Genomic DNA, 16,856 nt, shown 5'->3' with positions numbered 1-16,856 from the left:
AGTAATGAAAGGATTACAGTAATGACAGGACAGCAGTAATAAGATGATAACAGTAATGACAGGTCAGCAGTAATAAGATGATAACAGTAATGACAGGACGGCAGCAATAAGATGATAACAGTAATGAAAGGATTACAGTAATGAGATGATAACAGTAGTGACAGGGTAAAGGTAATGACAGGAGAGCAGTAATAACAGAATAGCAGTTATAATATGTTAACAGTAGTGACAGGACAGCAGTAATAGGATGATAACAGTAATGACAGAATAGCAGTCATAAGATGATAACAGTAATAACAGAATAGCAGTAATAAGATGATAACAGTAATGACAGAAAAGCAGTAATAAGATGATAACAGTAATGACAGGATAGCAGTCATAAGATGATTACAGTTATGACAAAATAGCAGTAATAAGATGATGACGGTAATAACAGAATAGCAGTAATAAGATGATAACAGTAATGACAGAATAGCAGTAATAAGATGATAACAGTAATGACAGAATAGCAGTCATAAGATGATAACAGTTATAACAGAATAGAGGTAATGACAGGAGAGCAGAAATAAGATGTTAACAGTAATGACAGGATTACAGTAATGAGATGATAACAATAGCGACAGGACATCAGTCATAAGATGATAACAGTAGTGACAGGATAAAGGTAATGACAGGAGAGCAGTCATAAGATGATAACAGTAATGACAGGATTACAGTAATGAGATGATAACGATAGTGACAGGATAAAGGTAATGACAGGATAGCAGTAATAACAGAATAGCAGTCATAAGATGATAACAGTAATGACAGGATAGCAGTCATAAGATGTTAACAGTAGTGACAGGACAGCAGTCATAAGAGGTTGACAGTTATGACAGGATAGCAGTCATAAGATGATAACAGTAGTGACAGGATAGCAGTAATGCGATGATAACAGTAATAACAGAATAGCAGTCATAAGATGATAACAGTAATGACAGGATAGTAGTCATAAGATGATAACAAAAGTGACAGGATAGCAGTCATAAGATGATAACAGAAGTGACAGGATAGCAGTCATAAGGTGATTACAGTAATAATAGAATAGCAGTCATAAGGTGATAACAGTAGTGACAGGACATCACTCATAATATGATAACAGTAATGACAGGATAGCAGTAATGAGATGATAACAGTAATAACAGAATAGCAGTCATAAGGTGATAACAGTAGTGCCAGGACAGCAGTCATAAGATGATTACAGCAGTGAAAGGATAGAGGTAATGACAGGATCACAGTACTTAGATGATAACAGTAATAACAGAAAAGCAGTCATAACATGATTACAGTAATGACAGGATAGCAGTCATAAGATGATTACAGTAGTGAAAGGATAGAGGTAATGACAGGATAGCAGTAATTAGATGATAACAGTAATAACAGAATAGTAGTCATAAGATGTTAACAGTAATGACAGGATAGCAGTAATGAGATGATAACAGTAATAACAGAATAGCAGTCATAAGATGATTACAGTAATGACAGGACAGCAGTCATAAGATGATTACAGTAGTGAAAGGATAGAGGTAATGACAGGATAGCAGTAATTAGATGATAACAGTAATAACAGAATAGTAGTCATAAGATGTTAACAGTAATGACAGGATAGCAGTAATGAGATGATAACAGTAATAACAGAATAGCAGTCATAAGGTGATAACAGTAATGACAGGATAGCAGTAATGAGATGATAACAGTAATAACAGAATAGCAGTCATAAGGTGATAACAGTAATGACAGGACAGCAGTCATAAGATGATAACAGTAGTGAAAGGATAGAGGTAATGACAGGATAGCAGTAATGAGATGATAACAGTAATAACAGAATAGCAGTCATAACATGATTACAGTAATGACAGGATAGCAGTCATAAGATGTTAACAGTAGTGAAAGGATAGAGGTAATGACAGGATAGCAGTAATGAGATGATAACAGTAATAACAGAATAGTAGTCATAAGATGTTAACAGTAGTGACAGGATAGCAGTCATAACATGATAACAGTAATGACAGGATAGCAGTCATAAGATGATAACAGAAGTGAAAGGATAGAGGTAATGACAGGATAGCAGTAATGATATGATAACAATAATAGCAGAATAGCAGTCATAAGATGATAACAATAGTGACAGGATAACGATAATGACAGGATAGCAGTCATAATATGATAATTGTAATGACAGAATAGCAGTCATAAGATGATAACAGAAGTGAAAGGATAAAGGTAATGACAGGATAGCAGTAATGAGATGAAAACAATAATAGCAGAATAGCAGTCATAAGATGATAACAATAGTGACAGGATAACGATAATGACAGGATAGCAGTCATAAGATGTTAACAGTAGTGACAGGATAGCAGTCATAAAATGATAACAGTAGTGACAGGATAGAGGTAATGACAGGATAGCAGTCATAAGATGATAACAGTAGTGACAGGATAGAGGTAGTGACAGGATAGCAGTCATAAGATGATAACAGTTATGACAGGATTACAGTAATGACAGGACAGCAGTAATAAGATGTTAACAGTAATGACAGGATTATAGTATTGACAGGTTAACAGTATTGACAGAATTACAGTAATGAAAGAATAGCAGTCATAAGATGATAACAGTAATGAGAGGTATTGACAGGATTACTGGATGCGAGGTTAATGGTTATGACAGGTAAGCAGTAATTACAGGTTAGCAGTAATGACAGGTAGGCAGTACTGACAGGTTAATAGTGATGACAGAAAAACAGTAATACCAGGTAATCGGTAATTGCAACGATAGCAGTAATGACATGTTAGCAGTAATGACAGGTAAGCGGTAATTGCCTGGTAAGCAGTAATGACAGGTTAGCGGTAATTGCAACGATAGCAGTAATGACATGTTAGCAGTAATGACAGGTAAGCGGTTATTGCCTGGTAAGCAGTAATGACAGGTTAGCGGTAATTGCTATGTCAGCATTAATGACAGGTTAGTAGTAATTGCCATATTAGCAGTATATAAAGAAAGAAAACAATTTATCGCATTCACAGGCTGTTTTAGAGTGTTTAAACGTGATCGTAATGTAATATAATTATGTTGTATTGCATACTGTGATGTCATGAGAAACGATTTTTTTTCCTGTCTAAACATTCACATCAATTGACTTTGAGTATATGAATATATACATTGAGGTATATGATAATAAAACAAAGAATACCTATTAACGCTAATCAAAATCCCACACCCATTTCAATTACATGGCTATATTTCGGTATATAAACACCCGGGGTAACGAAAACTCGTTAGAAGACCTCTATCTACGCCTTCAAAACAGTAAGCACAGACCTGTCTTTCTGGGATTGTTTCGTTGGTAGAAGTTAGACTTCTGACCGATGCATGAATTCGTTTACTTTTTCGCAAATAGCTGACTGTAAATTAAATCTCCTCTTCCTCTCCCCTCCTGGTAATATATCATCTCGCGTAGTCCATATATCCGTCCACAAAAGTTGCTAACGACGAAAACACGTGCGTTATTTAGCACGTGATAGACAGAGTAACACAATATATCTTCCGAATGTCTTTCCATTTCACGCCTACTTACACTCGGAAACCGAAAATAACACATGTCTTTCGTTTCCGATTCCATACTCGTACATGTATATAAAAATAATCCGCGCAACTGGTGGGGTCCATTCCGACCCAAATATGTATAGCTACACAGGACAGAACAATGGTCAGTGGTAGGGTTGAGTAAACAAACGGATCTCTACGTTGGTCACGTTATGTGGGGATATCTATAGTTTAGCAAGAGTAAACTGATCATAAATGGCGATGTTAAATACGGCAGAAATAGAACAACACCTAACACTAATAACTGATCGCTTGTACATTACAATATATTCTGTATAATTGAAATCTATCAATGTTCCGGACAGGGGCTTACATCTGCCTACCTCCATTACAGTAACTTACCTCCCCTACCTCCTCTTATCTCCACTTACCTCCACTTATCTCCCCTTACTCCACCTATCTTTCCATACCGCTACTAACCTCAACTAACCTCCACTTTCCTCCCATTAACTCCACATACCTCCCCTAACCGCAAATTACCTCCCCTTTCCTCTTCTAACCTCAACTCACCTCCCCTTACCCCCCTTTACCTCCTCTTACCTGCCTTTACCTCACTTACCTCCACTTACCCCCATTTAACTCCCCTTATCTTAACCTACCTCCACGTACCTCCTCTTACGTCCGTTTACCACTTGGTATTTCCCCTTACCTTCCGTAACCTCCCTTTGCTCTCACGTATCTCCCCTTACCTCCCCTTATCTAACCTAACCTCCCCTTACCTTCCCTAACCTCCCCTTACCCCTAATTACTTCCCCTTACCTTCCCTTATCTCACCTTATCTCCCCTTATCTTACCTTATTTCCCCTTATCTCATCTTATCTCCCCTAACCTTCCCTTACCTCCCCTTACCCCCACTTACCTCCCCTTACCCCATATTACCTCTCTTTACCTCCCCCTATCTCCCCTTATCTCGCCTTACCTTCCCTTACCTCTCCTTACCCCCACTCACTCACGATAACCCCATTACTTTTCCTTGCCTCCCCTTACTTCCCTTTATCTCCCATTATCCCCACTTACCTCCCCTTACCCCCACTTACCTCTCTTTACCTCCCCTTATCTCCCCTTATCTCCCTAACTTCCCTTACCTCCCCTTGTCCCACTTACCTCCCTCTGCCCCGCTTTACGCCCCTTACCTCCACTTACCTCTCTTTACCTTCCCTTATATCAACTTTATCCCCTGACCTTCCCTTACCTCCCCTTGCCCTCACTTATCTCCCCATACTCCCATTACTTCCCCTTACCTAACCTTATCTCAACTTACTTCCCTTTATCTCCACTTACCCCACTTACATCACCTTACTTCCCTTTACCTTCACTTACATGTACCTCCCCTTACTTACACTTACCTTCCATACCCTTACCTCTAATCACCTCCCCTTACCTCTAATTACCTCCCCTTACCTCCACTTACCGCCACTAACCTCCCCTTACTTCCACTTACCTTCCAGGCCCTTACCTCTAATCACCTCTCCTTACCCCACATTACCTCTAATTACCTCCACTTACCTCCATTTACCGCCACTAACCTCCCCTTACCTCCATTTACCACCACTAACCTCCCCTTACCTCCATTTACCGCCACTAAACTACCCTTACCTCCATTTATCGCCACTAACCTCCCATAACCTCCATTTACCACCACTTACCTCCCCTTACTGCCACTTACCTTCGAGGCCCTTACCACTAATCACCTCTCCTTTCCTCCTAGTACCTCTAATTACCTCCTCGTACCTCCATTTACCGCCACTAACCTCCCCTTACCTCCATTTACCGCCACTAACCTCCCTTTACCTCCATTTACCGCTACTTACCTCCATTTACCGCCACTAACCTCCCCTTACCTCCATTTACCGCCACTAACCTCCCCTTACCTCCATTTACCGCCACTTACCTCCCCTTACTTCCATTTACCGCCACTTACCTTCCCTTACCTCCATTTACCGCCACTAACCTCCCCTTACCTCCATTTACTGCCACTAACCTCCCCTTACCTCCATTTACCGCCACTAACCTCCCTTACCTCCACTTATCTCACGCCGCTAAATCCCCATACATCTTAGCTCTCATAACACAACAAACAGCACGATTATTGTGGGCCGACTTCGGTTCTACAAAATAAGTACAGATTTTTTCATTTCGTAAAATACTTAAACAAAGGCTTAATAGAGTCATTAGTTTAAGCTCAAGCAAAAACACATTAGGGCATGTACTATAATATAGCGGATGTAGGGAATGTGGAAACACGAATATGTTTTGTTTGTTTTTGCATTAAAGACAATTAAGTAAAGAACATGCGCAGACGTTAACGGCAACGCGCGCTACGTACACGCTTCAATGCAAAGAAACCTAACTCAACTTGTGTATATCTTTGTATCGTAATGGTTTGATCTTAACGTTTGTAGAGTACAATTGAACTTCGATTAGATTTATTTGCCGTCCATCAAAAGATAAACGCGTACTCTGTGAACCACTAGCACGTGTTACTGGTAAGTACGTTACCCTGTCATTCAGTGCTCAATACTCACTGCATTGATAAACTTCATTTCCATTGTAACCTGCAAAACCAATATTTTCGGTACACATATTATTATGAATAAAGAATTCCCGAGTACGCTATACAAACGGAACGAAACTGACATGAATTGTAGATTTGTAAATAGTGTACAGTGACTGATATGTTTGTTGCTGGCTTCAAATTACTTATGACGCAGCTATTGTTGATGTCGGTCTTTCTGTTTGTAGTTACAGATTACCATTCCACTTGCCATACCGGCCAATCTATGGCTGCGCATCCTCGAACAGTTCCTGCTCCTGATGCTGATAGTGGGGAGATGGCTGCTTCCTAAGGGTTCCCTGTCACATGACCAGTTATCTCAACTCTTATTGGTCTACGTTGGAACAGCTGCCGATATAGTGGAGTTCTACGAGGCGTTCAGTGAAGAACTGGTATCTATTAGTCATAAAGATTGAGGTTATATCTATGACGACATTATAAAGAGCCTTGCTTTAGATTTTGAAGCTAATATTTTCAATGTTTTACAAGGTGAACATGTAGTACACTTGTTTTCTAATTCATTTGAGATGTAGTAAGGAATTTGATTGGTCAAACGAAATAATTTGAGACGGTGCAACCACGATATAAGGTCGGCAAATTACTCATTTGTATGGATAACGATTAATCAATAGAATCTTACCCTACCTTGAGGGTGTGACAGAGATATCTCCAACACGAGGGGTGATGTTTTTGGTTGTCTTACCCGAGGCTCTGCCGAGGGTTTGACAACCAAAAAATAACTCCGAGGGTATGAATATCGTCATTCATTTTTGATGACGTCAAAATTACCGGTGACGCATTTTAATGACATCACAATTGAACACGTGCTAGTCGGCACGAGGCTATCTCCCCCTAGGGAGTGACAAGCTATTCTACCATCCTTCATAGATGTGTCTCCCGTTTTAGCCGGGAAATATCAGCTTGCAACCCCCTAGGGGGATTACCGCCACTAACCTCCCCTTACCTTTCAATTGTGACGTCATTAAAATGCGTCATCGGTAATTGTGACGTCATCAAAAGTGAATGACGATATGCATACCCCACATGAGTTTTTGTTTACAAACCTGGCAGACTACTGTCGGTGGAGCTGTGACTAAAATAATGGGATGGGAGAAAAATAATCATCCCCTACCTTTAGGGTGTAATAGAGAAGTCTTCAACCCTCGGGGGGATTTATTTGGTTGTCTAACCCTCGGGTTAGACAACCAAAAAACATCACCCCTCGTGTTGGAGATTTCTCTGTCACACCCTCAAGTTAGGGGAAGATTCTATTAATCTTTCCCGGGTAAAACGGGAGACTCATCTGTGAAGGGTGGGAGAAAATGACATGAATGACCCTGACAAGCATGTACGTCAACACTCATGAAATTGATTACTGGAGACGTCGCGAACACTATCGTGACGCCGAAAGGTTAATATAAGTCGGCCTCAATTTGAATGTTCCTGACGCCACCATTCCATAGCAGAGTGACTTTTTAAGAAAAAGTACAAAAAAATAATTAAAATCATCATTTCTCTTAAAGAGTCCTTCTTCATGTCGCCAATTAAACTCAATTTGATTGCTAATGGCAGAAAGCATCGTATTGATATTACTAATAATACCGAGTCAAAATATAAAATAGCCTCCATTTGATTTTGATTCAACCATTGCTCACATCCACTTTTTGTTTTAATGAAACCAATACAGATTAACGTGGTACATGTAATTCATTATATTTCATTATGATTTTTAATCAATAACGCATAAATCAAACTCTGGTTAGTTTTCAGCTCGAATTTTGACGCCCCGAGTCAAATTAATCGCTTTTGTCCGCTTCGTAAATTGGTATCACTGGTCCGATACCGTACAGTGTGGTACATTATATCAATTAGTAGTCAATGTAAAACGTTCGTATTAGGAAATATCGTTTGTCTGTCCTCCATTTCCGTATCAACTCTTAAAAACATGTTCACTAGTAAACAGAAAGGAAGAAACTGGCTTTGAAATAAGTCTATACGCGCTATACCAACGCTGTTTAACGTAGTATGACTTATCTTATCTCTCGGGATACATATCTGTAGACGTTAATCGGTAAATCTCGGAAAACAAACACATCTGAGAGATTTTACATTTGTACCTCATTCATTTCTTACTTCTGACATTCCAACGACCAGAAAGAAACGTTTGCTTTACGAAAAACAATCATGACCTTGTAATTGTGTGTATCTCGATCAGAACTGATTATTAATGTTTTCTTTAGACAGAGAGAGTTCATAAAAAGAAAAAAACAAACAACCAGTACGTATTAGAAAACCTGTACTTGGTTGTTTAAAAGCTGCATCCTAACACAACGTTAATGTTTTTTTTATGATAATTTCAGAGAGTACACATACATTATATGTCTGTAGTCCCCGCGTACCAGCGTACGGCCGGTCTGGTCTATACTGTCTCCGCGTACCAGTATACTGCCAGTCTGGTCTATAGTGACTCCACGTACCAGTGTACGGCCGCTCTGGTCTATAGTGACTCTGCGTAGCAGTGTACGGCCGCTCTAGATCTGGTCTATAGTGCCTCCACGTACCAGGGTACGGCCGCTCTGGTCTATAGTGACTCTACGCAGCAGTGTACGGCCGCTCTAGATCTGGTATATAGTGACCCCACGTTCCGGTGTACGCCCTCTCTGGTCTATAGTGACTCTACGTAGCAGTGTACGGCCGCTCTAGATCTGGTATATAGTGACCCCACGTACCAGTGTACGGCCGCTCTGGTCTATAGTGACTCTACGTAGCAGTGTACGGCCGCTCTAGATCTGGGGTATAGTGACTCCACGTACCAGTGTATGGCCCGTTTGGTCTATAGTGACTCCTCGTACCAGTGTACGGCCGGTCTGGTCTGTAGTGACCCCACGTACCAGTGTACGGCCGCTCTGGTATATAGTGACTCTACGTAGCAGTGTACGGCCGCTCTGGTCTATAGTGACTCTACGTAGCAGTGTACGGCCGCTCTAGATCTGGTGTATAGTGCCTCCACGTACCAGTGTATGGCCAGTTTGGTCTATAGTGACTCCTCGTACCAGTGTACGGCCGGTCTGGTCTATAGTGACCCCACGTACCAGTGTACGGCCGCTCTGGTCTATAGTGACTCCACGTACCAGTGTACGGCCGCTCTAGATCTGGTCTCTAGTGACCCCACGTAGCAGTGTACGGCCGGTCTGGTCTATAGTGACTCCTCGTACCAGTGTACGGCCGCTCTGGTCTATAGTAACCCCACGTACCAGTGTACGGCCGCTCTGGTCTATAGTGACTCCTCGTACCTGTGTACGGCCGCTCTGGTCTATAGTGACTCAACGTAGCAGTGTACGGCCGCTCTGGTCTATAGTGACTCCACGTAGCAGTGTACGGCCGCTCTAGATCTGGTGTATAGTGACTCCACGTACCAGTGTACGGCCGGTCTGGTCTATAGTGACTCCTCGTACCAGTGTACGGCCGCTATGGTCTATAGTGACTCCTCGTACCTGTGTACGGCCGCTCTGGTCTATAGTGACTCAACGTACCAGTGTACGGCCGCTCTGGTCTATAGTGACTCCACGTAGCAGTGTACGGCCGCTCTAGATCTGGTCTATAGTGACCCAACGTACCAGTGTACGGCCGGTCTGGTATATAGTGACTCCGTGTACCAGTGTACGGCCGGTCTGGTATATAGTGACTCCACGTAGCAGTATACGGCCAGTCTGGCCTAAAGTGACTCTGCGTACTAGTGTACGGCAGTTCTGGCCTAAAGTGACTCTGCGTACTAGTGTACGACCGGTCTGGTCTATAGTGACTCTGCGTACCAGTGTATGGCCAGTCTGGCTTAAAGTGACTCCGTGTACCAGTGTACGGCCGGTCTGGTATATAGTGACCCCACGTACAGTGTACGGCCGATCTGGACTATAGTGACTCCACGTAGCAGTGTACGCCGATCTGAACTATAGTTACTCCGCGTACCAGTGTACCGCCGATCTAGTCTATAGTGACTCTGCGTACTAGTGTACGGCAGTTCTGGTCAATAGTGACTCCGCGTACCAGTGTACGGCAAGTCTGGTCTATAGTGACTCCTCGTACCAGTATACTGCCGATCTGGACTATAGTGACTCCACGTAGCAGTGTACGGCCGGTCTGGTATATAGTGACTCCGTGTACCAGTGTACGGCCGATCTGGACTATAGTGACTCCACGTAGCAGTGTACGGCCGATCTGGACTATAGTGACTCCGCGTACCAGTGTACGGCCGGTCTGGTCTATAGTGACTCCGCGTACCAGTGTATGGCCGATCTAGTCTATAGTGACTCTGCGTACTACTGTACGGCAGTTCTGGTCAATAGTGACTCTGCGTACCAGTGTACGGCCGGTCTGGTATATAGTGACTCCGCGTACTAGTGTATGGCCAGTTTGGTCTATAGTGACTCCTCGTACTAGTGTACGGTCGCTCTGGTCGATAGTGACTCCACGTCCAATTTCTGGTTTAGGTTTAACCGTATGTTTGACAGTCAGCTTAGTGGTATGTTTAATCGTTAGGTTGACAGTCAGCCGAGTTGTATGTTTAACCGTATGGTTGACAGTCAGCTGAGTTAACCAACTTAATGAATTCCGGTAATAAAATACCCTTCCTCTTAAACAAGGATTTTTAATTCCTGATTTCTGTATCGTAAAAAGAAACAAAAAAAAAATTCTCCTGATCCAATGTGGAGGTTTGTCTAAGAAATCCTCATCATCTAATGTGGAGGTTTGTCTAAGAAATCCTCATCATCCAATGTGGAGGTTTGTCAAAGAAATCCACATTATCTAATGTGAAGACTTGTCTAAGAAATCCTCATCATCCAATGTGGAGGTTTGTCTAAGAAATCCTCATCATCAAATGTGAAGGTTTGTCTAAGAAATCCTCATCATCTAATGTGAAGGTTTGTCTAAAAAATCCTCAACATCTAATGTGAAGGTCTGTCTAAGAAATCCTCATCATCAAATGTGAAGGTTTGTCTAAGAAATCCTCATCATCTAATGTGGAGGTTTGTCTAAGAAATCCTCATCATCCAATGTGAAGGTTTGTCTAAAAAATCCTCATCATCCAATGTGAAGGTTTGTCTAAGAAATCCTCATCATCCAATGTGGAGGTTTGTCTAAGAAATCCTCATCATCTGATGTGGAAGTTTGTCTACGAAATCCTCATCATCTAATGTGGAGATTTGTCTAAGAAGTCCTCATTATCTAATGTGGAGGTTTGTCTACGAAATCTTCATCATCTAATGAGGAGGTTTGTCTAGGAAAAAAATCATCATCTAATGTGAAGACTTGTCTAAGCAATCCTCATCATCTAATGTGGAGGTTTGTCTCAGCAATCCTCATCATCTAATGTGGAAGTTTGTCTAAAAATCCTTATCATCTAATGTGGAGGTTTGTCTAAAAATCCTCATCATCTAATGTGGAGGTTTGTCTAAAAGTCCTCATCATCTAATGTGGAGGTTTGTCTAAAAATCCTCATCATCTAATGTGGAGGTTTGTCTAAAAATCTTCATCATCTAATATGGAGGTTTGTCTCTTGTAGTCAATGGATGTTTTCTACGGTACGCAACAACATCTTACTTGAACGGTTACGTTCTACTCTGTATGTACATGTATGACGTGCTATATGCAGTATAACCTGTCTAAATCGTCATCATCTAATGTGGAGGTTTAAATAAGAAATCCTCATCATCTAATGTGGAGGTTTGTATAAGAAATCCTCATCATCTAATGTGGAGGTTTGTATAAGAAATCCTCATCATCTAATGTGGAGGTTTAAATAAGAAATTCTCATGATCTACTGTGGAGGTTTGTATAAGAAATCCTCATCATCTAATGTGGAGGTTTGTCTCAGCAATCCTCATCATCTAATGTGGAAGTTTGTCTAAAAATCCTTATCATCTAATGTGGAGGTTTGTCTAAAAATCCTCATCATCTAATGTTGAGGTTTGTCTAAGAAATTCTCATGATCTAATGTTGAGGTTTGTCTAAGAAATTCTCATGATCTAATGTTGAGGTTTGTCTAAGAAATTCTCATGATCTAATGTTGAGGTTTGTCTAAGAAATTCTCATGATCTAATGTTGAGGTTTGTCTAAGAAATTCTCATGATCTAATGTTGAGGTTTGTCTAAGAAATTCTCATGATCTAATGTTGAGGTTTGTCTAAGAAATTCTCATGATCTAATGTTGAGGTTTGTCTAAGAAATTCTCATGATCTAATGTTGAGGTTTGTCTAAGAAATTCTCATGATCTAATGTTGAGGTTTGTCTAAGAAATTCTCATGATCTAATGTTGAGGTTTGTCTAAGAAATTCTCATGATCTAATGTGGAGGTTTGTCTAAGAAATCCTCATCATCTAATATGTAGGTTTGTCTAAAAATCCTTATCATCTAATGAGGAGGTTTGTAAAAGAAATTCTCAGGATCTAATGTTGAGGTTTGTTTAAGAAATCCTCATCATCTAATGTGGAGGTTTGTCTAGGTAATGCTCATCATCTAATGTGGACGTATGTCTAGGTAATGCTCATCATCTAGAATTCTAGAGAGAATTCTAGCAATGGGTGTAGAGAAATCTGGCAATGGGTGTAGAGAAATCTGGCAATGGGTGTAGAGAAATCTAGCAATTGGTGTAGAGAATATGGCAATGGGTGTAGACAATCTGGCAATGGGTGTAGAGAAATCTGGCAATGGGTGTAGATAATCTAGCAATGGGTGTAGGGAAATCTGGCAATGGGTGTAGAGAAATCTGGCAATGGGTTTAGAGAAATCTAGCAATGGGTGTAGAGAAATTTGGCAATGGGTGTAGAGAAATCTGGCAATGGGTGTAGACAATCTGGCAATGGGTGTAGAGAAATCTGGGAATGGGTGTAGAGAAATCTAGCAATGGGTGTAGAGAAATCTGGCAATGGGTGTAGAGAAATCTGGCAATGGGTGTAGACAATCTGGGAATGGGTGTAGAGAAATCAAGCAATGGGTGTAGAGAAATCTGGCAATGGGTGTAGAGAAATCTAGCAATGGGTATAGAGAAATCTAGCAATGGGTGTAGAGATTCTGGCAATCGGTGTAGAGAAATCAAGCAATGGGTGTAGAGAAATCTGGCATTGGGTGCAGAGAAATCTGGAAATGGGTGTGGAGAAATGTAGCAATTGGTGTAGAGAAATCTGGCAATGGGTGTAGAGAATCTGGCAATGGGTGTAGAGAAATCAAGCAATGGGTATAGATAATCTAGTAATGGGTGTAGAGAAATCTGGCAATGGGTGTAGAGAAATCTGGCAATGGGTGTAGATAATCTGGCAATGGGTGTAGAGAATCTAGCAATGGGTGTAGACAATCTGGCAATGGGTGTAGAGAAATCTGGCAATGGGTGTAGAGCAATCTAGCAATGTGTGTAGAGAAATCTGGCAATGGGTGTAGAGAAATCTGGCAATGGGTGTAGAGAAATCTAGCAATGCTAATGCTTGTAAGAGGTTTAAAAGCACAAAGAAAATTGAATGCCATTGTTTTCAATTCTAGCGGACCTGTAGTTCAGATACTGTGAAAAAAAGAAAAAAAATATCACTGCCAAGTTTTACAGAGACAAAGTACTGAAGCATGTTAAAAGATTATATATGTACAGGAAAAAGGGTCGGCATCCAGCTCATTCACGACAAAACACAGAACACAAAACAAATAAATGGTGGATCCATTGGGCACAAAGCCAGAGCGGGTAGTACATATCGACCCCTCCTCCTATCTACCAGGTAGTACATATCGACCCCTCCTCCTATCTAGGTAGTACATATCGACCCCTAGTCCTACCCCCCAGGTAGTACATATCGACCCCTAGTCCTACCCCCCAGGTAGTACATATCGACCCCACCTCCTATCTACCAGGTAGTACATATCGTCCCCTCCTCCTATCTAGGTATATTAACCATATCTAATTATACCGGGTAGTACCTATCGCCCCCTCCTCCTATCTAGGTATATTAACCATATCTAAGTATACCGGGTAGTACCTATCGACCCCTCCTCCTACCTACCAGGTAGTACATATCGACCCCTAGTCCTACCCACCAGGTAGTACATATCGACCCCTCCTCCTATCTACCAGGTAGTACATATCGACCCCTCCTCCCACCTACCAGGTAGTAAATATCGACCCCTCCTCCTATCTACCAGGTAGTACATATCGACCCCTCCTCCTATTTACCAGATAGTACATATCGACCCCACCTCCTATCTACCAGGTAGACCATATCGACCCCTCCTCCTATCTACCAGGTAGTACATATCGACCCCTCCTTCTACCTACCAGGTAACCAGGTAGTACATATCGACCCCTCCTCCTCCCTACCAGGTAACCAGATAGTACATATCGACCCCTCCTCCTATCTACCAGGTAGTACATATCGACCCCTCCTCCTATCTAGGTATATTAACCTCCTCCTATCTACCAGGTTGTACATGTCGACCCCTCCCCCTATCTACCAGGTAGTACATATCGACCCCTCCTACTATCTTGGTATACTAACCATATCTAAGTATACCGGGTAGTACATATCGACCCCTCCTCCTATCCTGGTATACTAACCATATCTAAGTATTCCGAGTAGTACATATCGACCCCTCCTCCAATCTAGGTATACTAACCATATCTAAGTATACCAGGCAGTACATATCGACCCCTCCTCCTATCTACCAGGAGTACATATCGACCCCTCCTCCTATCTTGGTATACTAACCATATCTAATCTACCAGGTTGTACATGTCGACCCCTCCTCCTATCTCCCAGGTAGTACATATCGACCCCTCTTCCTATCTACCAGGTAGTACATATCGCCCCCTCCTCCTATCTACCAGGTAGTACCTATCGACCCCTGCTCCTATCTAGGTATACTAACCATATCTAAGTAAACCGGGTAGTACATATCGACCCCTCCTCCTATCCTGGTATACTAACCATATCTAAGTATTCCGAGTAGTACATATCGACCCCTCCTCCAATCTAGGTATACTAACCATATCTAAGTATACCAGGCAGTACATATCGACCCCTCCTCCTATCTACCAGGAGTACATATCGACCCCTCCTCCTATCTTGGTATATTAACCATATCTAAGTATACCGGGTAGTACATATCGACCCCTCCTACTATCTAGGTATACTAACCATATCTAAGTATACCAGGCAGTACATATCGACCCCTCCTCCTATCTACCAGGAAGTACATATCGACCCCTCTTCCTATCTACCAGGAAGTACATATCGACCCCTCTTCCTATCTACCAGGTAGTACATATCGACCCCTCCTCCTATTACATATCGACCCCTCCTCCTATCTACCAGGTTGTACATGCCGACCCCTCCTCCTATCTACCAGGTAGTACATATCGCCCCCTCCTCCTATCTACCAGGTAGTACATATCGCCCCCTCCTCCTATCTACCAGGTAGTACCTATCGACCCCTCCTCCTATCTACCAGGTAGTACCTATCGACCCCTCCTCCTACCTACCAGGTAGTACATATCGACCCCACCTCCTATCTCCCAGGTAGTACATATCGACCCCTCTTCCTATCTACCAGGAAGTACATATCGACCCCTCTTCCTATCTACCAGGAAGTACATATCGACCCCTCCTCCTATCTACCAGGAAGTACATATCGACCCCTCCTCCTATCTAGGTATGCTAACCATATCTAAGTATACCAGGTAGTCCATATCGACCCCTCCTCCTATCTAGGTATACCAACCATATCTAAGTATACCAGGTAGCACATATCGACCCCTCCTCCTATCTAGGTATACTAATCATATCTAAGTATACCAGGTAGTACATATCGACCCCCCCTCCTATCTAGGTATACTAACCATATCTAAGTACACCAGGTAGTACATATCGACCCCTCCTCCTATCTAGGAATACTAACCATATCTAAGTATACCAGGTAGTACATATCGACCCCCCCTCCTATCTAGGTATACTAACCATATCTAAGTAAACCGGGTAGTACATATCGACCCCTCCTCCTATCCTGGTATACTAACCATATCTAAGTATTCCGAGTAGTACATATCGACCCCTCCTCCAATCTAGGTATACTAACCATATCTAAGTATACCAGGCAGTACATATCGACCCCTCCTCCTATCTACCAGGAAGTACATATCGACCCCTCTTCCTATCTACCAGGTAGTACCTATCGACCCCTGCTCCTATCTAGGTATACTAACCATATCTAAGTAAACCGGGTAGTACATATCGACCCCTCCTCCTATCTAGGTATATTAACCTCCTCCTATCTACCAGGTTGTACATGTCGACCCCTCCCCCTATCTACCAGGTAGTACATATCGACCCCTCCTCCTGTCTACCAGGTTGTACATGTCGACCCCTCCTCCTATCTACCAGGTAGTACCTATCGACCCCTGCTCCTATCTAGGTATACTAACCATATCTAAGTAAACCGGGTAGTACATATCGACCCCTCCTCCTATCTACCAGGTTGTACATGTCGACCCCTCCTCCTATCTACCAGGTAGTACATATCGACCCCTCTTCCTATCTACCAGGTAGTACATATCGACCCCTCCTCCTATCTAGGTATACTAACCATATCTAAGTATACCAGGTAGTACATATCGACCCCTCCTCCTATCT

General features: G+C 42.1%; 1 protein-coding gene across 1 annotated transcript in view; it reads left to right on the top strand.

Annotated features, from left to right (window-relative positions):
* Nucleotides 1–16,856, top strand: part of LOC110445935 (transmembrane protein 26-like) — a 75,949-nt gene that overhangs the window by 50,633 nt on the left and 8,460 nt on the right. The window contains exon 3 of the mRNA XM_021490825.1: nucleotides 6,385–6,588. Within this exon, the coding sequence (XP_021346500.1) occupies nucleotides 6,385–6,588 (204 nt within the window). The remainder of the gene's footprint in view (nucleotides 1–6,384; nucleotides 6,589–16,856) is intronic.

Source organism: Mizuhopecten yessoensis, unplaced genomic scaffold, assembly GCF_002113885.1.
Source record: "Mizuhopecten yessoensis strain PY_sf001 unplaced genomic scaffold, ASM211388v2 scaffold2423, whole genome shotgun sequence".
NCBI classification, from domain to species: domain Eukaryota; kingdom Metazoa; phylum Mollusca; class Bivalvia; order Pectinida; family Pectinidae; genus Mizuhopecten; species Mizuhopecten yessoensis.
Note: the sequence above shows the minus strand (reverse complement) of the source record. Positions and strands in the feature narration are given on the sequence as shown.